The following is a 27680-nucleotide window of genomic DNA, read 5'->3' as shown; positions in this document are numbered from 1 at the left end:
CGATGATTTAGGAATAATCTAATCGTTAACTGCTGGAGGCCTCTTCACTGCTAGAAATAAAAGTGTATTAAAGAAAAAGCTTTCAGATTAAAAATGACTATCCCATGACTCTTAGAGGAGAATAATGTCTACTTTTAAAAGAATTAAAATTTAATATCACTTTAATGTGAATGAGTACTTCAAAAAACATAATTAAATAAGATCCTTCAGTACCTATATCTAACAAATGCAAAAATGATTAACACTGTGAAGAAAAGATTAAAGTTTCCTTTCTTAAAGATTTAAAAAATGAAAGTTGCTTGTTTATTACAGTAGGTAATAAGTACTCTGATTTCAGTAGAATCTACAAATTTGTATCAAAAATTTTTTCTGTACATATTTATAAAAGCTGTTTTTATTTTAAGTTTCATTTATTATTTGTAGGCTAAATTTCCCCAAGCAATTTCCCTGTGATGTATTTACTTATTTGAGTAAATGTGAGGAAGAAAGGGAACTTGAATACAACACTACAGTTTCATATATATATTTCTTAGATTTTGAAAGCATCAGGGAATAACACTATGATGGTGGAAAGCTTCAGTGCTACTACAACATATATGGGGATTGATGCCAAATTAGTAGACTTAATAAATTCACATTGTATGTATTTCCCAAAGACAGATTAGCACCAACCTTTGCTCATCATCTGGCCTTTTGATCAAATTGAAAAGTATGTGGAGAAGCTGATCTCTCTCTTTAGGCTCAGGATGCAGGCATGCTGTACACAGTATGAGTGGGATCAATTCCTAAAGGAATATGAGTGGAAAATGAAGATAAGAATACATTGTAGAATATTATTTCTGCTCCCCAGAAAATTCTTAAGTGGACATTTAAAGTGAATTAAACTTCACACAAAAGAATGAACTTTACTTTTACAAGATTGGTAATTCAAGAAAAAAACATTAAAATGTATCTGTTGGTTGTGCAGAAGGTATAAATCACAATGCAATAAAAGTCATTTAAGATTCAACGAATCTTTTTTTAATCCAGCACTTCCCAAGGGTCTACCTGCTTTTACGCTAAACAACATTCCATCACTTGACAAGCTGATAGAGTAATTCTCATTTTGAAAGTGTTCTTAAATAAAATTTACAGTTCACTTTACTTTAAAACTTACAAAAAAAAAAAAAAAACAGAAAATAAAGGAAGTTCTGAACACTTCCACTAGGATATTACCTCTTCCTTATGATTAGATATAATCTAATAAATTTTCACTCTTAACAGCAAATCCTGTGGCTAATTAAAAAGAAAGCCATGTCCATGGGTGCTCAATCCTCTCAGAACTAGTCCTGCATACCAGCATATCAGGAGAAATACTTGATGTTGAAATGCAAATTTTAAATAATATGTTGTTGCTGCATATTCAACATGCTGAGACGAATTCAACATTTTATAGGAAAGTAACAGCCAAAAGTTTATTTCTCTCTTCCAAAGCAATATTCAAAATTAAAGCTGTTAACACAAAATTCTTAACGCTAAATATATGAAAAATATAGCTTTCATTTTGGAATGGATTTTTAAATCCAATAAATCAAAGTTCAAATGATACATTATTTCTGGAGAAAAATCCTATAAACACAATGTTTTGTGGATAATTTAAAGAAACCACTACGGGGCTGACGCTGCGGTATAGTAAGTTAAGTCTTTGCCTATAGTGCTGGCATCCTATATGGGCAAAGGTTTGAGTCTTGGCTGTTCCACTTCTGATCCAGCTCTCTGCTGATGGTCTGGAAAAGTAGGAGAGGATGGCCTAAGTGCCTGGGCCCCTGTACCCATGTGTGAGACCTGAAGGAAGCTTCTGGCTCCTGGCTTCGGATTGGCCCAACTCTGGCACTGCAGCCATTTGGAAAGTGAACAAGCCAATGGAAGCTCTCTCTCCCTATCTCTCCCTCTTTCTGTCTTTAACTCTTGCCTCTCAAATAAATAAATAAATCTTAAAAAAAAAAAAAAAAAAAAGGAAATCACTATGATGTAATAAGAGAGGAAAACTGATTATCCCATTTCTCTTTCCTATCTACATTGGTACTCACCAAAAGGTACTAAAAGAATTGATGTATTATATAATATACATTTATATTAATAACATATATTATATATAATAATACTCTCACAATCTGAAGAAAGTAAACAGAAGAAAAGTATGATAAAATCCATACTGTTGGACTTTTAAAGATATTTGTATCCAAACAGATGATAACATTTTTAGAGAAGTTAAGACTTAAGTTTAAGATATGACTAATATGCCAGCATCCCTGGCTAGAGTCCTGGCTCCTACACTTCTGATTCAGTTTGTTGCTAATGCATCTGGGAAAGCAGTGGTTAATGGCCATGTACTTGGGTCACTGCCACATATGCAGGAGAGCTGGATGAATTATAAGCTTTTGGATTCAGCCTGGCCTAGCTTTGGTTGGTGTGGGCATTTCGGGAGTGAATCAGCTGATGGAAGATCTTTTTCTCGCTCAACTCCTCTGTCACTCTGCCTTTCAAATCAATGAATCTTAAAAAACCATACATACATTCTTTGTATATTATCAGAGATACCTGCTTCACATCTTAAAATTATAAGTACAAAAATGTAGATAAAAGAAGAGTAAGTATGTGAAGCAAAAAAAATATTTTAAAGCATTTATTCTTCATTTACAATCTTCCTATTTGGAAGCCTCTGAAGGTTTCAGAACATTAATTCCAAGGACTTTTCTAATCCTTAGTTGATTCCATTTAGGCTAGTGAGAGCAAACAAGAGGACCAAGACACTGCATTATCAGGGTATATTATGGTTAATAGAGCCATAAGGTGAAAAGTAGCTATTCTGGAAGCACTAGCAAAAGGGAAAACTATTCTAATGTCTGAAAATCAAGAAAGGCCCTATACTTTTATTTCTACTTTCTCTTCAGGTGAGATCTTTCTCTCTTGAGTGTATTCTTGCTGCCAACTAATCCCATTCCTGCTTTCCTATTGTCTCTTCATGTGTACTTGTTCTTTAAAGTTGTGAAATGAAGATAAGATATTTATTATAATTGGAAACACAGACTTGCAACTTAAAATATGGAGTATAATCTTTGGCTTCTTTCTCTCAAAAACATGCAAATCAAAATAACTAACTGTATTCGTATTTATTCTTTGTGCCTCAAATTTTCTTTTCTTCTTTCTTTTTTTAACCATATAGTTTAGAGATCCTTAACTGAAGAGGAAGTTTATGTTATACACTAATGTAGAGAACCCGATAACTGGAGTATGGCTACAAATGTGGCCAGGGAGCTGGGATAATTCCTGTCTTAACTCCTCAGTATGACTAAAGAATACAAGGAAAGGAAACATGTAGGAATTAAGATTCATGCAGAAATGGAAAATGTTTCACATATATTCTATAACTTCCTTATCTATTACTGTTAATTTTTCCTTCTGACATCAAGTTGGCTTCAAAAAACACTTTCCACACAGCACTTACCAAAGGACTTCTCAACAGAGCAGCAATTACCAATTAATCCAAACTGACACATGACAGGAAAGGCAGTTGTAAATTCATATCCCATTGAACTCTAAAATTTGTGAATTTAGGGCTTTGAAGAAAGATATTTTCCAGCTTTTTATAAAACAGTAATAATTTATGCTGCTAATTGCTTTTATTTCTTGTTGGCAAAATTACAACATATGGAAGTCACTATCAATAATTTTTGCTTCATAGTCCTCTTACATCGACAGCTGAGAACAAGTCCAGCAAATAAAGATAGAAAAATGTGTCAACAGTGGTCTGTTTCTGACTGAGTCAGCAACAAACATTATAATAATCTTAATGGCTAGATTAGGACTGGTCAGGAGTATCCTATTTCTCCATCACTAGTTTATTTACTTACAACTTCTAAATGTAACACTCTTGAAATGTGAATTATGATAAGCATATATCTGTTATTTATTCACAATCATAGATTGTAATTCATTCCTTTCAAGCTTCTGAAGCGCTAATACATCCATACCAGAAATTACTAAGTCTCTATTTTCAATTTTCACATTATTCATAAACAGCCATAAATCAAATATTTTTCCTTTGGCTATACCCCTCCAATTGAGGAAGTCTAACATTTTAAAAACATTCCTTATAATTCTGAATGCAACATTTGAAAACTAGTGGCTGGGCTAGCATTGTGGGGTAATGGGTTAAGTCACTGCTTGTGATGCCAGCAATCTGTATTGGATGGCCAGCTGGAGTCTAAGCTGCTCCATTTCCAATCCAGTTTTCTGCTAATGCACCTACAAAGGCAGAAGATGATGGCTCAAGAACCATCAGATGCAGATTGAGTTCCTGGCTCCTGCCATTTAGCCGGGCCCAGCCTTGGTTGCTGTGGCCATATGGAGAGCAAATAAAAGATACCTCTCTTTCTCTGTTATTTTTGCTTTTACAAATAAATAAACAAATAAATCTTTTTAAAAATGGTGGCTAAATTTCTTTTAGCAGATAAGGTGATAGTGTTTAAAAAAGTCTTGGGGGGCGGGCGCTGCAGTGTAGTGGGTAAAGCTGCCGCCTGCTGGCATCCCATGTGTGCGCTGGTTCGTGTCCCAGCTGCTCCACTTCCAATCCAGCTATGGCCTGGGAAAGCCGCAGAAGATGGCCCAAGTTCTTGGGCCCCTGCACTCATGTGGGAGGCCTGGAAGAAGCTCCTGGCTTCAGATCAGTGCAGCTCTGGCCATCATGGCCTAATGAGGAATGAACCAGAGGATGGAAGACCTCTCTCTCTCTGCCTCTCTCTGTGTAACTCTGGCTTCCAAATAAATAAATAAATCTTAATAAAAAAATCTTTTGGCAACCTGGATAGCATTTAATAATGTGTACTGAATGAAATCTAAAACTGATTACCCCTATGACCCTTTAGAGAGGAAATCAGTGTAGTAATTCTATTACAGGACTTCTAAGACTTTTATAATTCACTTATTGAAAAGAATTAGCATTTTTTTTTTGATAGGCAGAGTGGACAGTAAGAGAGAGACAGAGAGAATGGTCTTCCTTTGCCGTTGGTTCACCCTCCAATGGCCACCGCGGCTGGCGCGCTGTGGCCGGTGCACCGTGCTGATCCAAAGGCAGGAGCCAGGTGCTTCTCCTGGTCTACCATGGGGGTGTAGGACCCAAGCACTTGGGCCATCCTCCACTGCACTCCCTGGCCACAGCAGAGAGCTGGCCTGGAAGAGGAGCAACTGGGACAGAATCCGGTGCCCCGACCGGGACTAGAACCTGGTGTGCCGGCGCCGCAAGGCGGAGGATTAGCCTATTGAGCCACGACGCCGGCCAAGAATTAGCATTTTATATCTTATTCAAGTCAAAAACCTTTGCTTTGGCTTATTTTAATTCTGCAATTCTAATAATAAAGGTAGTTTTGTTTGAAGGATCTTTCTACTCCTCAATTCCTGAGTTATCCATGGAATTCTGTGTTAACATAAAGAAAAAAACTTTTGTCATTTATATTCTTTTTTCAATTTATAAGGAAAACAAGTAACTTCTAATGAAAAAGAAATATCTTTAGAGAATTAGTGTGTATTCATGCTAGAAAAGCAGAAGAAGATTTCTAAAACAAAGTGAATGATTAGATGTTAAGTGAAAGAAATGAAGCGCTACAGAGATTGGATTAGTATCTAAGATTTCCCAGTCAAAAAACTTTCAGGACCAGATGGTTTCACAAGTGAATTCTTAAACACAAAAAAACAAAGAAGAAACATTTAAAGAAGAATTAACACCAATTTTACTCAAACTGAAAAAAAAAAAAAATGGAATAGAGAACAACAGTTCCTATTTTATGAAGCCAGTCTTAGCCTGATACCAAACATATCACAATATAATTAGAGGCCAATATCCTTTATGAATAGAGACATCAAAATGTTCAATACAAAACACTATCTCCAAATCCAAATATTATGAAAGGATTATAAATGATGATTTGCAGCAATGCAAGAAAGGTTTAACATAAATATCAATGAATGTAAAATATCATATTAATAGACTGAAGAGGAAAAATTACATTATCAGCTCAACAAAGAGAAAAAATTGAATGCCTTCTCATGATACAAACATTCAGTGAACTGTATTAAAGGGCTTTTATAAAAATCCTACAGCTCACATACTCAATGGGAAAGACTAAACACTTTCCTTCAAGATCAGAAATAAGAAAACAATATCTTTTGGCGACCACTGCCTGTAGGCTGGCATCCCATATGGGCACCAGTTTGAATTCCAGCTGCTCCACTTCCTATCAAGTTCCCTGTTAATGTGCCTGGGAAAGCTGCAGAGGATGGCCCAAATTGTTGGACCTCTGCACCCACGTGGGAGACCACGATGAAGCTCCTGGCTTCTGGTTTAGTCTGGCCCAGGCTAGGCCACTGTAGCCATCTGGGGAGTGAACCAGCAGATGGAAGACCTCTCTCTTTCTGTCTCTCCCTCTCTGTAACTGACTTTCAAATAAAATGAACCAACGGCAAAGGAAGACCTTTCTCTCTGTCTCTCTCTCTCACTGTCCACTCTGCCTGTCAAAAAGTAAAAAAAAAAAAGAAAGAAAAGGATATCTCCTATCCTAAAACTTCTTTTCAACTATATACTAGTAGTTCTATGGAAGGCAATTAAGAGGCAAAAAAGCTATCCAGGTTAGAAAGGAAAAAGCAAAACTATCTTATATTTGCAGATTATATGATTTTCTACTTAGGAAATTCTGCCAAATTCATGAGAAAAGAGCAAGTAGGCCTAACAAATTCAGCAAAGTTTTAAGGTACAAATCAGCACATAAATACCAATTCTGTTTCTATAAAACAATGTATAATCTGAAAAAAGAAAATTAAGAAGACAATTTCATCCATAGTATCATCCAAAAAAAAATATACAGAAATAAATTTAGTTAAGAAGTGAAATTCCTGTATGTTCAAAACTGCGAAACACTGCTGAGAGAAATTAAAGACCTAAAGAAACTGAAAGACATTACATATCCATGAAGTAGAAGACTTAATGGGAGTGGAAGAGGAAACTCCCTAAGTGACATATTCAATATAATCTAATCAAAATTCCAAGGATCTATTTTGCAGAAATGGAAAGCTAAGCTTCAAATTCACATGGAAATACAAGGGTCTTTGAAGAGCCAAACAATATTGAAAAAGAAAAAATGAAGTTGAAAGACTCATAATTCTCAATTTCAAGCCTTTCTACAACATGCAGTAATCATAACATTGTGTTACTGGCATAAGACAGATATAGACAGCCAGTGGACAGAATTGAGACTCCAGAAATAAATCCAAAACAATTTATAGCCAATTGATTTTCAACAAAAAGTGGCAAGGCCATTCAACGAGGAAAATTTTTCTCTTGAATAAATGTCAGAATAATTGGCTAACTACATGAAAAGAAAAAATCTGACACTTTATCACTCCTACATAAAAATTAACTCAAAATGGATCACTGACCTAAACATAGGAGTTAAAGCTATCAAACTATTAGAAGAAAACATAAGGGTAAACATTCTTAATCTTGGATTTGGCAATGGATTCTTAGAGTTGATACCAAAAGTGGAAGCAAAAAAAGAAAACACATAAATCAGATTTTCTAAAATTAAAAAACATTTTCCCATCAAAAAACCTTATCAAGAATGTAAAAGCACAAACTACAGGATAGAAGAAAATCATTTATGTGACATATATGAAATAGTTTTAATATCTAGAATACATTAAGAATTCTTACAACTCAAAAAGATAAAGACATACAATCCAATTCAAATAGGGTCAAAGACCTTGAGGCTAGTAAAAGAACTTGATGGGGGGCCAGAACTGTGGTGTGGCATGTAAACCTGCTACCTGCAGTGCTAGCATCCCATATGGGTACTGGTTTGAGCCCTGGCTGTTCCACTTCTAATCCAGCTCTCTGCTATGGTCTGGGAAAGCAGTAGAAGATGTCCCAAGTCCTTTGGCCCCTGAATCCACAGGGGAGACCAGGAAGAAGCTCCTGGCTCCTGGTTTCGGATCAGTGCAGCTCTGGCTGTTGCAGCCATAGGGAGTAAGTCAGAGGATGGAAGACCTTTCTCTCTCACTGACTCTCTATAAATAAATAAATCTTAAAAAAAAAAAAAAAAAAAAAAAGACTTGATGGCTAGTGCGACAATGGCTTAAGGATGGAAAAAATTTTCATTGTAAATCTTTCTACATTTTAAAAATCTTATGTTGATGCACTTAATGAAAAAAAATCTAAAACCCTGTTTCTGATGTTTTATTGAATCAATTAGGATGTTACTATGATCAGTCAGTTTGGTTAAGAATATATTAACTATATTTACATACCAATAAAAAGGCATAAGCTAACAGAAGAATTTATACAAAACATAAGGAATAAGAAAAAGTCAAAATATTAATCCTTGAATCACAAGAGCCTTTGAAATGTACACATTTAAGGAGCTGGAATGAAATACTAAAAAAGTAAATTGATACCAGGGGATATAATGAAATAAGTTTTGTTCATTTATGCCCAGAATTGATTTTAAACCAAACTGGTATATATTTCATTATTTATCAATTTAATGTTGCGGGAACACAATGTTGTTTTATTATAGCCAATTTTCTGATAAAATAGAACAAGACAAAAATTTTAAAAATCAGTTGTTAAAATTATAAGTATATAAATTTTGAAATATAAAATATTTAAAATCAGCCAGAAAAGTAAACATACCAAATTATATGTATGTGTAAATGAGTATATATATATCTATATATATAATATATCTGATTACCAATGATGCAAATTTATAAATACCTCATGCAGTATAATCAAATTTTAGTGGAAGAGTCTTTTATGATAACATGAAAAATTAAAATAAAAAAGGCTAAAACTGCATCTCATGATAATTAAGTTTATGCAATATTTTAAAGATTACATTAAGATAACATAGTAATAGGGATGCAAACATTAATGCATTATGTGGATTATACATAAGCTGAGAAAGGAAAAGCAGCTCAAACACCATTCTGCCAGGCAGAACTGCAAAACAATCTGAAATTGGACACTGATCCTTCAAGAGAGAAAACTTTCCATATTTATTAGTCTTATGAGTATTTAAAATAATTAGATACAAATAAAATCAAGAGTAAGGAAATAGTCTTTTAAAATCTTTTTTATTAAGAATACCTATACGAATACAAATTTTAAAGCTCTTCGTATGATTTCTTGAGGATCAGTACAAATTTCTTGTGCTAAACAGATAATTAAAGATAAGCTTTAAATAGGTCTTGCCAATGCATTATGTACCTATCATACTGTAGGTCCCATGAAATAAGAGTAAAATCAGTAATAAATACTAAGGTATCAGTGGAAATTTTTATGATACATTCTAAAATATGCTAATCCTTTTTTATAAAAACATTTGTAAATAGGGGTGGAAATAAATCACTCATCATTTAAGTGAGACTATAGAGTTCTTCATTAATCTTTAATTGACTCAACAGAACCATATCTAATAATAATTTATAAATGTAAGTTTAAAGATAGCTTCTTATAGTATTTATGGATCATAGCATAGGCTATAGAGACTAAAATGCATTTGCAACCAACTGTATTTTGGATATTTAAAGCATCTGTCAACAAAAAATTAAGTATAAAATAAGTACTAAAAAAAGTATTATAGTCAATATTATGACTATCATATCATTATAAATGTAATTTATTGCCAAACACAACACAACTTTTATGATAGGCAACTAGAAATAAAATTGGGAAAAGTGTGACATTATTAGTCCCTGTTAATTTTAAACACTAACACAGCCCATTTCTGTGGATACAACTATATCACACCAAGAGGAGAGGGAAAAATAAATCAGTTAACTGATTAATATTAAAGATGTATAGTGTTCAAAGCACAAAAAAATGGACCTACAGTAATAATTAGTGCTGCAAAAGCTAAGTATGCTTTAAGCAAAATTGAAAAAACTTGAATACCATGCAGTTTTACTGAACTCACCTGACAGAGATGTAAAACCATTCTCTAGGAGCAGAGATGCATGCACAAAAGTAAGAATATGATTGCAAGTAATAGACTTTAACAAAATAAAAATATAACACTAAACTTCAAAATGACCAAAAAATGGACAACATGATGGGATTATTAGGATGAAAGGGCTTTTATATGCCTTACCTCTCTCTTTGCCAACAGCACATTAGGAACAATGTGTGGCAGGCAGCGACCCAGCATTAACATAACACTTTTTTCACTGTCTGCAATCCGAGACACCTAGAAAACCAAAGAATTAATAAATGATAACAGTAGAGAACTTCTGTTCATGATGCATGTAAAAATTCATGCTTTACACTGCCACCTACACTTTAACCATACATTCCAATATTACAACTTTTAACAGCAACAAAAACAGAGTATCAAAATTTCTGTGGGCCAGAAACAGATTCTAAATACTAGTGAAAAATCAGAGTGATGGCCGGCGCTGCAGCTCTCTTGGCTAATCCTCTGCCTGCAGTGCCAGCACCCCAGGTTCTAGTCCCCGTTGGGGCGCTGGATTCCGTCCCGGTTGCTCCTCTTCCAGTCCAGCTCTCTGCTGTGGCCCAGGAAGGCAGTGGAGGATGGCCCACGTGGGAGACCAGGAGGAAGCACCTGGCTCCTGGCTTCAGATCGGCACAGTGCGCCGGCTGTAGCAGCCATCTGGGGGGTGAACCAACAGAAAGGAAGACCTTTCTCTCTATCTCTCTCTCTCACTGTCTAACTCTGCCTGTCAAAAAAAAAAAAAAAAAAAAAAATCAGAGTGAGGTTTCTAATGAAGTTCAGTTATGGGAATAAGTAGGGACTTCATATGACTGGAGCAGTCTCAATGCTTATTCTTTGAATTATTCTCAAGAGCTATCATAGTACATAATATATTAAAATATATTATAAAAGGTCATTTTAAGATGAATGAACAAAGCTTTGATCCAAAGAAATCATTAACTATCTTTTATTAAAGGCTAAAATTTTAGCAACTATTTCTTAGAATATTATCTTAAAGAATATATTTATATTGCAAAAATAGTCTTATTATAGATGTTTTTGAATGAAATACTAAGAAACATAGTAGAATGTCTTAAGAAAGCTGAAAGAACATCTGGTATAATTTACCTCTGATCCTAAACGACTATCTGCTGACATTCGACAAAAAGAGAGTAGTGCTTGGTGGAAAGCAGGAGACAATTTCCTGGAAGAAAACATAGAGTGAAACAGAGACAATAACAAAGAATTATCACTTACACTAAGGAGAAAGTAAATTTCCCATTAAAATTCCCATTCCTGCATTAAGCTTACCCCACAAATGTTAACTAGACTTCTTTGCCACTAGCGACATAACGAACACTTCACTTGAGAATTATACAGAAAAAAAATCAACAACTATTGATTTTGAAGTAGATTCACAGCATGTGAATGAATGGCTCTTACATGTTAGTAGCTCCAATCTAAAGTGGTATAGTGAGTCAAAGGCTATTGCAAAATTCAAAATAAAGATTTTTCCCTATCCCCAATTCTCCACGGTCCTAGAAAGGGAAATGAAGGTAAAGTGAATACAGAGGTTGACCTGGTACATTCCTCAGAGGAAATAAAAGTTTTACAGATATATGTAATGATACATGATAAACCTCAATGTTAGAAATTCACATAAAAGATGTAAGATTTCAAAATAAACAGAGAGGTTCATTCAACATATATGGTATAATTTTAAATTTACTGATTTTTTTATTTAAAAGGCAGAGTGAGAGCTCTTCCATCTGCTGGCTCACCCCTTCTCCCTGCCAACCCTCAAATGTCTGTAACAGCCAGGGTCATGTAAGGCTGAAACCAGGAACCTAGAACTGCATCTGGGTCTCTAATGTGGGTGTGAGGGACACAAGTACATGAGCCATCATCTGATGCCTCCCAGTGTGCACATTAGCAGGAAGACAGACTGGAAGCAGAGTAGCTGGGACTGAAACAGGTACTCGGATATGGGATGCATGCTTCCTAAGCAGTGACTTAACTGCTGCACAAAATGCCTGCTCCTATGGTGTATTTTAAAGAAATCTGCTTTTCTTTTTTTATGGGATACTATCAAATGACACAAACATACATGTCTTAGGAGTTCCTGAAGGTGCTGAAACAGAGAATTGATGAGAAGGCATATTCAGTGAAATAATTACAGAAAACTTCCTCATTTTGAAGAAAGGGACATCATAGTATGTGAGGAACATAGACTCGTTATAGACACAACTAAAAAAACATTCACCACAACACATTGTAGCCAAAGTTTCCACAGTAAAACATAAAGAAAAGATTCTAAAATGTACATGAGAGAAACACTAGATTACTTTCAGAGGAGCTCCAAGTAGACCCACAGCTGACTTCTCATCAGAAACCTTAGAGACTAGAAGAGGATGGCAAGATATATTCCAAGTCTTAAGAGAAAAAAACTATCAACCCTGAATAATGTACCCTGAAAAGCTCTCATTTCTGAATGAAGGTGAAACAAAGACCTTCCATAACAAATAGAAATTAAAAGAATTTATTACCATTCATCCAGCCTTACAAAAGATGCTTAAGAATGTGCTACACACAAACACAGAAAGTTGGTCATCATTATGAAAGAAGGTAGAAAATCTCCCACTAGGCCAGCGCCGCGGCTCAATAGGCTAATCCTCCGCCTAGCGGCGCCGGCACACCGGGTTCTAGTCCCAGTCGGGGCACCGATCCTGTCCCGGTTGCCCCTCTTCCAGGCCAGCTCTCTGCTGTGGCCAGGGAGTGCAGTGGAGGATGGCCCAAGTGCTTGGGCCCTGCACCCCATGGGAGACCAGGAGAAGCACCTGGCTCCTGCCATCGGATCAGCGCGGTGCGCCGGCCGCAGCGCGCCTACCGCGGCGGCCATTGGAGGGTGAACCAGCAGCAAAAGGAAGACCTTTCTCTCTGTCTCTCTCTCTACTATCCACTCTGCCTGTCAAAAAAAAAAAAAAAAAAAAAAAAAAAAAAAGAAAATCTCCCACTAAAAGTACAGAGGAAATCCAAAGCAAACAATAGGAATATTTATGGAAAAATGGCAGGGCCAAGTTGTTACTTATCAATAGTAACCTTGAATGCAAACAGTCTAAATTCTCCAATTAAAAGATATAGACTGGGGGCTGGTGCTATGGTGCAGTAGGGTAAGCTTCTGCCTGTAATGTTGACATCCTATTTGGACACTGGTTCATGTCCTGGTTGCTCATCTTCTGATCAAGCTCTTTGCTGTGGTCTGGGAAAGCAGTAGAAGTTGGCCCATTGCTTGGGCCCCTTCACCTGGTGAGAGATCAGGAAGAAGCTCCTGGCTCCTGGCTTTAGATGGGCCTGGCTCTGGCTGTTGCAGCCAATTAGGGAATGAACCAATGGACGGAACACCTTTCTCTCTTTCCCTCTCTCCCTCTCTCTCCCTCTCTCCCTCTCTTCCTCTCTAATTCTACTTCTCAAGTAAATAAATAAATAAATCTTTTTTTTTTTTAAAGATAGATTGGCTTGAATGGATACAAAAATAGGACCCATCTATTTGCTGCCTAGAAGAAACACACATCACCAACAAAGATACACACAGACTAAAGTGAAGTGATGGAAAAAGATAATCCATGCTAGCAGAAAGCAAAAAAGATCAGATACAACCATCCTACTATCAGACAAAATAGACTTTAACACAAAAACTGTTAAAAAGTGACAAAGAAGGGCATTAAAGGACTGAGGCTGGTGCTGTGGCATGGTAGGTTAAATCCTCCTCCTGTGGCACCAGCAGTCCATATGAGCATGGATTCTAGTCCCGGCTGCTCTTCTTCCAATCCAGCTCTCTGCTATCTGCTATGGCCTGGGAAAACAGTGGAAGATTGCCCAAGTACTTGGACCCTTGCAACTGTGTTGGGGACCTGGAAGAAGCTCCTGTTTCCTGTCTCCAGATTGGCCCAGCTCCACCTATTGCAGCCATTTGGGGAGTGAACCAGCAGATGGAAGACCTTTCTCTTTGTCTCTTCCTCTCGCTGTCTATAACTCTACTTCTTAAATAAATAAATACAACCTTAAAAAACAATTAAAGGATCAATTCACAGGAAGATGTGACTATAATAAACATATATGCACCCAATACCAGGGCACCTGGTTATTTAAGAAATGTTATGGGATCTAAAGGGAGATATAGTCAAATACAATAGTAATGGGGGAATTCAACACCTTACTTTCATAAATGGATAAATTAAATAGAAAGAAAATCATCAAAGAAACAACAGAGCTAATCAACAGTATATACTAACTGGACCAAACTGATATCTACAGCACTTTTCATCTCACAGTTGCAGAATACACATTCTTCTTCCAAATGCATGGAACTTTCTTTAGGATAGAACACATGCTAGGCCACTAAGCAAGTCTCAGCAAATTCAAAAAAATTGAAATCATAACATGCATCTTCTCTGACCACAATGGAATGAGGCTGGAAATTAACAATTCAAGATCTCTAGAACACATGCAAACACATGGAGATTGAAGAACAAGCTCCTGAGTGAAAAGTGGGTCTCAGAAGAAGTCTAAAGAAAAATTAAAAAAAATTCTGGAAATGAATGAAGATGACAATATAACATACCCAAGCTTATGGGATAATGCAAAAGCAGTGCTAGAGAGAATTTTATAGCAATTGCTGCTGACATCAAGAAATTGGGGGAGCCGGCGTTGTGGCTCACTTGGTTAATCCTCTGCCTGTGGCGCCGGCATCCCATAGGGGCGCCAGTTCTAGTCCCAGCTGCTCTTCTTCCAGTCCAGCTTTCTGCTGTGGCCCGGGAAGGCAGTGGAAGATGATTTAAGTGCTGGGGCCCCTGCACCCGCGTGGGAGATAGGGAGGAAGTACCTGCCTCCTGGCTTCGGACCGCCACAGTTCCAGCCATAGCAGCCATTTGGGGGGTGAACCAACAGAAGGAAGACCTTTCTCTCTGTCTTTCTCTCACTGTCTATAACTCTACCTGTTAAATAAATAAACAAAATAAAACAAAACAAAACAAAACAAAAAAGAAATTGGAAAGGCACAAATAAATGATCTATAAACGCATCTCAAAGACCTAGAAAAACAACAAACTGAACCAAAACAACAACAAGCCAAACCCAAATTGGTAAGAGGAAAGAAATAATTAAAATTAAAGAAGAAATAAATAAAATTGAAACAAAAAAGCAATACAAAAGATCAGTGAAATGAAGAGCTTTTTTTTTTTAAAAAACAAAATTAGGCCAGCGCTGCGGCTCACTGGGCTAATCCTCCGCCTTGCGGCGCCGGCATACTGGGTTCTAGTCCCGGTCGGGGCTCCGGTTCTGTCCCGGTTGCCCCTCTTCCAGGCCAGCTCTCTGCTGTGGCCAGGGAGTGCAGTGGAGGATGGCCCAAGTGCTTGGGCCCTGCACCCCATGGGAGACCAGGATAGGCACCTGGCTCCTGCCATCGGATCAGCGCGGTGTGCCGGCCGCGGCGCGCCAGCCGTGGCGGCCATTGGAGGGTGAACCAACGGCAAAGGAAGACCTTTCTCTCTGTCTCTCTCTCACTGTCCACTCTGCCTGTCAAAAAATTAAAAAATATATATATAAAATATATATATATATATATATAAAACAAAATTGATGCACTATAGACTCAACTAACCAAATGGAAAAAAAAAAAAAAAAAAGAGGGGGAAGACATAATTCAATAAAACCAGAGAAGAAAAAGGAAATATAAAAACAGAAACCACAGAAATAAAAAGAATCATCAGGAATTACTATAAAAAGCTGTATGCCTACAAACTGGAAAACCTTGAAGAAATGGATACATTCCTGGACACATACAATCTACCAAAATTGAGTCATGAAAACACAGAAAACTTAAACAAATTTAATTAAGAGGGAGATTGAATCAGTAATAAAGACCCTCCCAACAAAGAAAATCCCAGGACTGGATGGTTTAACTGCTGAATTCCACCAGACATTTACTGAAGAACTAATTCCAATTCTTCTCAAGCTATCCAAAAAAAAAAATTGTAACAGAGGGAATCCAATCAAACTCCTTCTATGAAGCCTGCGTTACCTTAAGATACAACAGAGAAAGAAAACTATACACCAATATTCCTAATGAACATAGACACAAAAATCTTCAACAAAATACTAGCTAATTGAATCCAACAACACAGCAGAAAGATCATTCACCTGAACCTGGTGAGATTTATCCCTGGTATACAGGGATGGTTCAACATTCACAAATCAATCAATGTGATACAGAGAAAGCATCTGATAAATACAACATCCTTTCATGATGAAAACCTTAAGCAAATTGGATATGGAAGGAACATTCTACAACACAAGGCAATCTATGATGAACCCACAGCCGGCATCTTATTGAATGGGGAAAAGTTAGAAGCATTCCCACTAAGATCTGGAACCAGACAAGAATGCCCAGTCTCATCATTGTTATGCAATAGAGTCCTAAAAGTTTTAGCTAAATTCATTAGACAAGAAAAAGAAATCAAAAGGATAGAAACTGGAGAGGAGGAAGCCAAACCATCCCTATTTGCAGATGACATGATCCTACATATAGATGTACAAAAAGATTCCACTGAGAGACTATTGGAACTCACAAAAGAGTTTGGTAAAGGGGCAGGATTTAAAATTAACATACAAAAATCAATAGCCTTTGCATATATAGACAATGTCATGGCTGAGAAAGATCAACCCCATTTACAATAGCTATAAAAACATTAAATACCTTGGAATAAATTTAACCAAGGATGTCAAAGATCTCTATGATGAAAATTACAAAACATTAAAGCAAGAAACAGAAGACACCAAAAAATGGAAAAATCTTTCATGATTGGAAGAATTAATATCATCAAAATGCCCATAGTACAAGAAGCAGTTTACAAATTCAATGCAATCCCAATCAGAATACCAAGAACATTCTTCTCAAGTCTAGAAAAAACGATGTTAAAATTCATATTAAAATACAAGAAAACCTTAATAGCTAAAGCAATCTTAAACAACAAAAACAAACCCAGAGGCATCACAATATCAGATTTCAAGACACACTGCAAGGCAGTTGTCATTGAACCAATACTAGTACTAGCACCAAAACAGATGTGTAGACCAATGGAACAGAATAAACTCCAGAAATCAATCCACACATCTACAATCAACTTATTTTTGACAAAGGAGCTAAAATCAATCGCTGGAGCCAGGACTGTCTCTTCAACAAATGGTGCTGAGTGAACTAGGTCTCTGTGTGCAAAAGCATCAAACAAGACCTCTACCTTACAAATTACACAAAGCACAGACAATCAAAGCCAAAATTGACAAATGGAATTACATCTCTACCTTACAACTTAAAAAAGCACAATCAAAGCCAAAAATGACAAATGGAATTACAACAGGATGAGAAGTTTCTGCATTGCAAAAGAAACCCTCATCAAAGTGAAGAGGCAACTGACAGAATGGGAAAAAATATTTGCAAATTACACAACTGCTACAGGATTAGCATCCTTAAAGGGCTCAAGAAACTCAACAACAAAGCAAATAACCCAGTTAAGAAATGGGCAAAGGACAGGCATTTTCAAAAGAGGAAATTCAAACAGCCAACAGACACATGAAAAAATGCTCAGGATCACCCAGTTAGAATGGCTCTCATCTAGAAATCAATAAACAACAAATTCTGGTAAGGATGTGGGGGAAAAAGGCACCCTAATCCAATGTTGGTGGGAATGTTAACTAGTGCAGCCACTATGGAAGACAGTAGGGAGATATCTTAGAAATTGGAATATAGACCTAGCATATGACCCAGTCATCTGACTCATGGGCTTTATCCAAATGAAGTGAAATCAGCATATGAAAGAGTGATCTGTACTCCCTTGTTTATTGCAGCTCAATTCACAATAGCTAAGATATGGAATCAATCCATATGTGCATCAACTGAAGATTAGATAAATAAATACATAAATATATATATATATATACACACACACAATGAAAAAAAAAGAGTGGTACAAAAAAAGGAATGAAATCCTGTCTTTTGCAACAAATGGGATGCAGCTGGAAGCTATTATACTTAGTAAAATAAGCTAGTTCCAAAAACACAAATACCAAATTTTCTTCCTGATCTATGGTAACTAATAGAGTACCTCAAATATAATATATAGGAGTGAACTTGACATTTTGAGATTTGGTGATTATATACAGCCCTTGTCTTGACTGTTCAGGAATATTGTTTTTTGCTACATTAAAAAAAAAAAGAATAAAAAAGAAAATGGAATTAAAATGTAACTTGATTTTGGTGTCAAAATTTTTGATAGCTATGTAATATTTTCATAATCCATTTTTTCATAAATATTTTGAAATCCCTTCATGTGTTACCAGGCATAATAAATACTGTCACCCAATACTTATTACCTGTTTTCTATTCTTCAGTTATTATAAGACTCCAAAGAAGGTTTTGGAACTGCACAGTTGCCTACATTACAGAAGGGAATAGTTTGTGTTTCAAGTCCTTTTTCCTGTGTCTGCTTCCATGGCTAATATTGTGCCAATTTTAATAATCTCTTAATTAGATTATTTGGTTTTTATTGAACTGAAGCAGTTGAACTAAGAATGAGAAAAGCACAGACCTTCATGATCATATTTTTTAGAGGAGACAAAATAAAATTTTAGACACTTTTCGATTATAACTTGAATAAATACTTTTAAGAAAGGTGCATTTAACCAAGTTCTTTATGTATATCAGGCACAGTTCTCAGTGCTTTATGCATTTTAACTCAGTTAACCCACACAAATATCTTATGGTGTGTTGTTAGTTATAAGGTCATTGCTCCTCACCCTACTAGAGGGCTATATTACCCAGTATTAGGATATAATAGAAAAATAAGAATAATTTGCTTAAATTCAAATACCTACTGAGAAGTATTAGACTTTTTTTTTTTTAAAGCAGGGTCTGGCACTGTGGCACAGCAGGTTACACCTCTCTTGTCATGCTGGCATCCCATCTGGGTGCCAGTTTGAGACCCAGCTGCTTCACTTCTAGTCCAGCTCCCTGTTAATGTGCCTGGGAAAGCAGAAGATGGCTCAAATAGTTGGGCCCCAGCATCCAAGTGGGAGACCGGGAAGAAGTTCTTGCTCCTGGTATTGACTTAGCCCAGCCCTGGCCATTGTGGCCATTGGGGAGTGAACCAGTAGATGGAAGATTTTCTCTCTCCATTTCTCCTCCTCTCTCTGTAATTCTGCCTTTCAAATAAATAAAAAAATAAAATTCTAAAAAGGAAAAAGTTTTCCACTCATGCACTGAAACTTTTTGAGTGCCTATTAGATGTATTTTTTTTCCATTTAGTATTAAGGAAATTAAAGAATTAAAATAAACATGGTGTGTTTCTTAAAGTATATTTATTCTAATATGGATGAGGCATGGTCATAAGAACTCTTTGGTATCTAGAAGTACTACCATATATTACCTTTGATATTCCTAAGCCTACTTATGGAGATAGATGACTGCTAAATTTTTTCAATGAATCTCTTTTTGTTTTGTTGTTAGCTCTTACCACATGCCTTACAGTGTTACAAGGAATATAATGATAAACCACAATCATAGACCTTATAGTATGAGACAAACAATCAAGCAGTTGCTTTGGGAACACACAATCAAGACACCTAGCCTATTCGTTTGAGTAGCAAAGACTTCATGGAAGACCAGTCATCTTATCTGACACTTGAACACTAAGTAAGAGTTAGCCAGGCAAAAAGAACAAAAGTATTCCCATTAAGGCAGAACAGCATGTGCAAAGAAAAAACAGGACTTTGAGGGAACTAAGAAGAAGTTAGTAAAATTGGGCAAAGAACTTTCTGAAATATCCTGTGTACACACTATTTCTGGTTTTAGTACTTACTAAGAGAGAACCTAGCCATTTATGGCTTATTCCTCTTTGATATAATTTATTTTAGCAAACTACATGACATGTTTTGGGTGAAATGTATTTTGGTATGAGTTACATCCATTCCAAATTCAAAAATCCATATACCTGATCTGCAAAAGCAGTTTGCATATAAATTGAAGCTGTTTCAATTTGACAATGTACAAAAATAGCTGAGAGATGCATTTCAAAATGTAGGACACATACTAACCTATTGGGTTTGTCAAAATGAACTGTGTTTTTGCTTGATGAAGAAGATGGCATTCCTTCTTTTTCTCTTCTGGGGATAGAATTTGGGGAATTTTCTTTAGGAATAGTGGAATCAACTTCATCTGATATTGAAAGATGGATATCATTGTTTTTTCCTCTGTCTGAACTATTTACAACTGGACTCTGTCCACTTTCTTCAGAGTCTTTGTGGGGAGAGTGATCCACACACACTTGAATAGGTTCACAAACTGCTGGGACGGCAAATTGTTCATTCTTGAGGAAGTCCATTTCACTGTAAAAAGAAACACAGAAATTACCAGTGAACAACTTGTACTTTTGAAAACTTTGATAACAGCACAAGGCACAATAATGGGTTTAATGCTCTAGAAGTCCAACATATTAATAGTGAATGGCTTGACAAGAGATAAAACTTTCCTGTACCATATTCATTGATGTTTCCTATATAGTCTTGTCAACTCTCAACAATGAAGCTTTGAAATAGCTTTATAAAACCTGCTTTTGATTAGCTCTTAACTCTCTATTCTTCATCTGCAAAAAGGGAATAATTGCATTGAACTCACAGATAATAAAATTTAAATAAATTAATGAAAGGGAAAGATGCACAAAACTAATGTGAATAAGTTATTAACAATGACACAACTCAGGGAAGAGTTATCTTATTTCTTAGTTCTAATACAACTGATTATAAGACCATTACATTGATATATAATAACTATGTAGGAGGAAAAAGGGACATCATTATTTTGAATATATAGAGCAGTTATATGACATTGTTTTAGAAGTACAGGAATGTGAAAAATGTAACTGAAATGTTGTTTCATATACTTACATAATTTGCCAGTATCTTTTAAAAACTTAAAGAGGAATTTTAGAAATGATGATCAAAGACTAACCTTTCAAGTCTTCTGATTTGTTCCATCAATGACCATTTCTCATTATTTAATAAACTAATTTTATCTTCTAACTTCTGTACTAGCAAGGAGTTCTAAAATCAAAACAAGAGAAAAACAGAAACTCAAGATCTTTCGTATAGTATAAGTACTTTCTGTAGATGTGATTAGTTAGTGGCCATCTCTTACCTCTACAGGCTGAGAAGTTTCAAGGTTTGGAGGAAGGCTGCCTAAAATTGGGGTAAGGGCCTCTAATTCATCTTCTTCTACTCCACTTGCCACATCTACAAGATCTTTTCCAGTCACTTGATGATTCCCAAAATCTCGGTAAAGGTGCAGTAAGTCTGGAGGTTTTGGAATGTTTAATCCTACATCATCCCATAATTCAAAATCCTAAAAGATGACAAAATAAAAACCTTTGAGGAGATTTTACTCTGCATTTTTTAAAGCAATTATTTGAAGGGCAGAGTAACATAGAAAGAGTGGGGGTGGGGGGTGGCATGCAGATCTCCCATGACAGTAGCAGGGAACCAAGTACTCTGCTTTCCCGAGTGCTTTAGCAAGGAGCAGGATTGGAAACAGAGCCGGGACTCGAACTGTAGCTCTGATACGGAATGCTGGCATCACAGTCAGCAGCTTAACTGGGCATGTCAGAATGCTGGCCCCTTATACTGCATTTGTGAGATTCATACCAATAATGCAAATATCTGGAAATCACATAATAACCATAATTTTGATGTAAAGTCCAAGTGTATGTTCCAAGTAAGTAAACATTGTTCTTAGGTTTATTTTAGGGGGGTGGCACTGTGGCATAGTAGGTAAAGCCACAGCCTACAATGCTAGCTTCCCATATGGGAACTGGTTTAACACCTGGCTGTTCCACTTCTGATCTGGCTCCTTAGCAGCTTACTCAATAAGGAGTCATAGTTGAAAGGGGCTGTTTACCCCGAACAATGGATCAGTATTCCACCAGCATCCTTCAGAGAGTATCTTATGGGGTCAGTATTGTGGCGCAGTGGATTAAGCCACACCCTATAGCGCCAGCATCCCACATGGGCACCCCTTCAAGTCCCAGCCAGTCCACTTCTGATCCAGCTCCCTGCCAATGCACTTGAGAAGGCAGCAGAAGATGGTTCAAGTGCTTGGATCCCTGTACCCGTGTGGGACACCAGAAAAAACTCCTGGCTCCTGATTGGCCCAGCTCCAGCTATTGTGGCCATTTGTGGAGTGAACCATTGGATGGAAGATCTCTTTCTTTCCTCTAGCCCCACAACTGGGCCTTTCAAATACATAAATCTTTAAAAAATTATATCTTCCATTGTTCAAGAACATCAGTTTTCTGATATTCCAGGTAAACAAGTTTAATTGTGTTAGATGTCATATGTTATATATGGGGCCAGTGTTGTGACAGAGCGAGTTGGGCCATTACCTGAGATGCTGGCATCCCATATGGGCACCAGTGCTAGAAATGGCTCCCTCACTTTCAATCCAGCTCCCTGCTTATGTGCCTGGAGAAGCAAAGGAAGAACACCCAAGTACCTGAACCCCTGCCACCAACATGGGATACCTGGATGGAGTTCCAGCCTTTTTGCTTAGGCCAGGTCCAGCCCCAGCCATTGTGGCGATTTGGGGAGTGAATCGGTAGATGGAAGGTTTCTCTCTGTGTGTCTCTCCCCCTTTCTCTATAAATCTGCCTTTCACATAAATAAATTTTTTTAAAAAGATGCTATATGTATAGTCTTATTAAATCTCTCAAAAATGTAAACTCCTAACCTTAAGACTTACATTAATATTCAAGCTTCTAAAACAGCTCAAATATTTGCATGAAGTCATAAAACATGTCTAGGTTAAAAAAAGTCTTAGTTAACAAATTGTGCATTTTATTATAGATTATAAGAAAATTCACTGGTGATCTTCATTTTGTTATTCCTTCCCTATTATTCTAACCTGTGCAAAAGCTAATGGGTAAGTGAGCAATTTAATCTGCTTATCTTCTTTCTGTAGCTGTTTGAATCTAACTTCTGTTATTAAAAGTGATTTTGGTAATTTTCGGAACCCAACTAGTAGCTCTATGATTTACTGTGCATTGCACCATCTCTTTAATTCAATCTAACCCAATTTTATTATTAAAAGTACAAAAAGTCATAGCATTTCAAGCATTCTGTAAGCAGAGTTTTGGAAGGACTGGTGAAGTTCCAGAGCAATCAACTACTTGCAATTCAATGTCTTGGCATTCTTCATTCCTAATATAACACACTTTATACTAATTTCACACCTTATAACACTTATATTTTCTTTACAAGATCTTCTTTGAGAAACCATGACAGATTCATTTGAATATCCTAAATGTGATAACTCTTAATCCTTTGATTTATTTGAATACTGGGACAACTGTTATTGAAGATTAAATCTGAGGGAGATATAAGTATTAAAAGTAGAGGCTTTGGAAAAAAAAAATCAAACCTAAGTATCTGTCTATATTTATTACCATGGTGACTCAATTTGAAGTCTAAACTTGTCATCTGGGGGCCAGTGCTGTGGTGTAGCAGATAAAGCTACACCGTATGAACTAAAGTACCTTTTAACACTTAAAAGGGCTGGCGCTGTTGCTTAGCAGGTAAAGCCACCACCTGCAATGCCAGCATCCCATATGGGCTCCGGTTCGAGTCCTGGCTGCACCACTTCCAATCCAACTCTCTGCTATGGCCAGGGAAAGTAGTAGAAGATGACCCAAGCCCTTGGGCCCCTGCACCCATGTGGGAGACCCAGAAGAAGCTCCTGGCTCCTAGCTTTGGATCGGCATAGCTCTGGTCATTGCAGCCATCAGGGGAGTGAACATACGGATGGAAGACATCTCTCTTTCTCTCCCCGCCTCTGCCTCTTTGTAACTATGCCTTCAAATAAATAAATAAATCTTAAATAAATAAATAAATAAATAAACTGGTCATCTGTAAAATGAATGTAATACTTATCACCTTTGTTGCTTTTTGTAATAATCAATAAAATTAGCATAATGCCTGGTGAACAATAACACATTTTAAGTTTTCAAAAAATATATTATATTAAAGGAGTATTACACATAATATTCAAATATCTTCTTATATATTATTCACCTAAGATTAATCGCATATCTACCTTTTGCTTAAAATCAGCAACAGTAATATTTCCAGTTGTCCCATATCCTTACAAAGACTTTGCACAGACTTAGACATTCTAATAAATGGGTCTTGGTATCAAAGGTGACTTAACTGGGATTTCCTTAATGAGTAAAGATATTAAGCATCTTCTTCCTGTGCTTAATTGCCATTGATATTTCTTCTTTGGTGAAGTACTTGTTTAAACCTTTTGTCCATTCTTTCAAAAACTGGATTGATTTCTTATTTTGAACTTAGAGAAGTCTTTATATTGTTTATCAGATATATTACTTGCAAACATTGTCATCTAATTCATGGTTTATCTCAATTCACTTAAGAGTGGTTTTCCAAAGAGTAGAAATTATTAATTTTAGTGAGAGAAAATTTGATGGACAATACCATGTTTTTGGTGTCATATCTAAGAAATGTCTGTTTAGTTTCCCAGACTGAAATGATTTCCCTTGATGTTTTCCTTTAAAAGTCTTTTTTTTTTTTAAGATTTTATTTATTTATTTGAGAGGTAGAGTTACAGGCAGTGAGAGGGAGAGACAGAGAGAAAGGTCTTCTGTCCACTGGTTCACTTCTCAAATGGCCACAACGTCTGGAGCTGCACTGATCCGAAGCCAGAAGCCAGGTGTTTCTTCCTAGTCTCCCAGGCAGGTGCAGGGGCCCAAGCACTTGGGCCATCTTCTACTGCTTTCCCAGGCCACAGCACAGAGCTGGATTGAAAGAGGAGCAGCCGGGACTAGAATTGGTGCCCATATGGGATCTGGGGCCATAGGCGGAGGATTAACTTACTGTGCCGCTGTGCCAGCCCTAGAAGTCTTTTAGGATACATATTTAAGACTATGATTCATTTTGATAACATTTTTATAAACAGTACAAAGTTCAATTTTATAGCAGAAGGATAACAAATACTCTTCTTCTACAATAAATTTACTTCGCCTTCTTGTTCCCCAAAGATTTACTATATTTATTTAAAAGGTAGAGTGATGGAGACAGAAAGATAAAGAGATCGTCTATTTGCTAGTTCATTCTTCAAATGGCTGCAATGGCAAGGGTTAGTTTGTGCCAGGTCTCCCATATGAATAGCAAGAGCCCAAGAACTTGAGCCAACTCCTGCTCCTTTCACAGGTGCATTTCCAGGGAGGTGGATCAGAAACAGATCAGCTGGAACTCAAACCAGCATTCCAATATGGGATGCTAGCATCACAAGTGATGGCTTAATTGCCTGTGCCACAATAGGAAGCCCTTACTTCACCATTTTCAGCAATCAAAAGTGAGTCTGTCTCTAAACTCTCTTTTCATTCTTTTGACTTACTTATCTATACACAAATATGACACTGTATGAACTAAAGTACCTTTTAAGACTTGAAGGGGCTGGTGCTGTGGCTTAGCAGGTAAAGCTGCCACCTGCAATGCCGGCATCCCATGTGGGTACCAGTTTGAGTCCCGGCTGCACCACTTCCAATCCAGTTCTATGCTATGGCCTGGGAAAGCAGTAGAAGATGGCTCACATCCTTGGGTCCTTGCACTCATGTGCGAGACCTGAAATAAGCTCCTGCCTCCTGGCTTCTTATTGGCGCAGCTCCAGCCGTTGCAGCCATCTGGGGAGTGAACCAGCAGATGGAAGACTTCTCTCTCTCTCTGCCTCTCCTTCTCTCTCTGTGTAACTCTAACTTTCAAATAAATAAATAAATAAATAAATCTTTAAAAAAAGAAAAAAAAAAAGACTTGATGTTAGGTACTTTAAGTCCTCCAACTCAATTCTTCCTTATTCAAGTTCTTTTGGCTATAATGTTTTCTTCCAATTCTATATGAATTTTGGGATAAATACATTACTTTCTACAAAATGCCTAGTGCAGGTCTGGTGCCATCGCATGCTGGGTTAAGCCACTGCCTGCAAAGCAGGCATCCCATATGGGCATCGGTTGTCCCCACTGCTCCACTTCTGATCCAGCTCCCTGCTAATGTGCCTAGGAAAGCAGTAAAGATGGCCCTTGCACCCACATGGCAGACCTAGATGAAGCTCCTGGATCCTGGATTCAACTTGGCCTAGCCCTGGTTATTGCCACCATTTGGGGAATGAACCAGTGGGTGGAAGATCTTTCTCTCTCTCTTTCTTTTTCTCTCAATCTCTCTCTCTCTGTGTAACTCTGCCTTTCAAATAAATAAATATTAAAAAAAAAAATCCCAGTACATGGCTGGCATTGTGGCATAGTGGGTTAGGCTGCCGTCTGTGATGCTGGCATCCCATTCTGGGGCTGGTTCAAGTCCTGGCTGCTCCACTTCCAATCCAACTCCCTGCTGATGTGCCTGGAAAAGCAGTGGAGGATGGCCCAAGTACTTGGGCCCCAGCACCCATGTGGGTGACTTGGATGGAGTTCTAGGCTCCTGGCTTCAGCCTGGCCCAGCACTCTTCCGTTGCTGCCATTTGGGGAGTGAACCACAGGAAGGAAGATCTCTGACTCTCTCTCTTTCTGTAATGCTGCCTTTAAATAAATCAATCTTAAAAAAAAAAAAAATCCCAGTGAGATTAGGAGTACATTAAAAATAGCAACCATACGCCATAAACTAGAGTGTCAATTTGTTGGGTCAACAACAGGAGTCACTGTGCAGTTGCTCCTCATGCAGGATCTCTGTCCTTAATGTGCTGTACATTGTGATTTAATGCTATAACTAGTACTCAAACAGTATGTTTCACTTTGTGTTTCTATGTGGGTGCAAACTGTTGAAATCTTGATACTAAATTGATCTTCTGTATATAAAGAGAATTGAAAATGAATCTTGATGCAAATGGAAGGGGAGAGGGAGCGGGAGAGGGGAGGGTTGTGGGTGGGAGGGAAGTTATGGGAGGGGGAAGCCATTGTAATCCATAAGCTGTACACTGGAAATTTATATTCATTAAATAAAAGTTAAAAAAAAATAGCAACCATAATCAACACATTGATGATATTAATTCTTCTAATCCATGAGTGCAATTATCTATTCACTTGTTTTAGTCTTTAGTTTCTCCCAGCTCAGTTAATAGTTTTCAGTGCATAAGCCTCTGTCAGATTTATTCCTAAGTTATTTCCTAGTTTTTCATTATTTGTTGCTTGCATACAAAAATATGACTGACTTTTGTGTACTGATCTTATTTCCGGCAGCAATGCTATAATCATTTGTTTTTGTATGTTTGCAGATTGGCTATAGGGTTTTCTTCATAAATGATAACGTCATTAGGGAATGAAGACAGTGTTATTTTTTCATTTCTTATTTAATTAATTAATTTATTTTTTGACAGGCAGAGTTAGTGAGAGAGAGAGACAGAGAGAAAGGTCTTCCTTCCGTTGGTTCATCCCCAAATGGCTGCCACTGTCATTGCGCTGGGCTGATCTGAAGCCAGGAGCCAGGCACTTCCTCCTGGTCTCCCATGTGGGTGCAGGGCCCAAGGACCTGGGCCATCCTCCACTGCCTTCCCAGGCC

The 27680-nt window shown here is 37.1% G+C and overlaps 1 protein-coding gene across 5 annotated transcripts in view; it reads right to left on the bottom strand.

Annotated features, from left to right (window-relative positions):
• RELCH (RAB11 binding and LisH domain, coiled-coil and HEAT repeat containing) overlaps positions 1-27680 on the bottom strand; it is a 128916-nt gene that overhangs the window by 60506 nt on the left and 40730 nt on the right. For all 5 annotated transcript variants that reach the window (XM_062201766.1, XM_062201767.1, XM_062201768.1 and 2 more), the window contains exons 6-11: positions 21268-21471; positions 21082-21173; positions 20169-20459; positions 11151-11226; positions 10182-10277; positions 673-785 (exon numbers count right to left, since the gene is read on the bottom strand). In XM_062201766.1, coding sequence (XP_062057750.1) covers positions 673-785; positions 10182-10277; positions 11151-11226; positions 20169-20459; positions 21082-21173; positions 21268-21471 — 872 coding nt within the window. The remainder of the gene's footprint in view (positions 1-672; positions 786-10181; positions 10278-11150; positions 11227-20168; positions 20460-21081; positions 21174-21267; positions 21472-27680) is intronic.

Source organism: Lepus europaeus, chromosome 9 (genome assembly GCF_033115175.1).
Source record: "Lepus europaeus isolate LE1 chromosome 9, mLepTim1.pri, whole genome shotgun sequence".
Taxonomy (NCBI): domain Eukaryota; kingdom Metazoa; phylum Chordata; class Mammalia; order Lagomorpha; family Leporidae; genus Lepus; species Lepus europaeus.
This window is presented reverse-complemented; position numbering and strand designations above follow the sequence as displayed.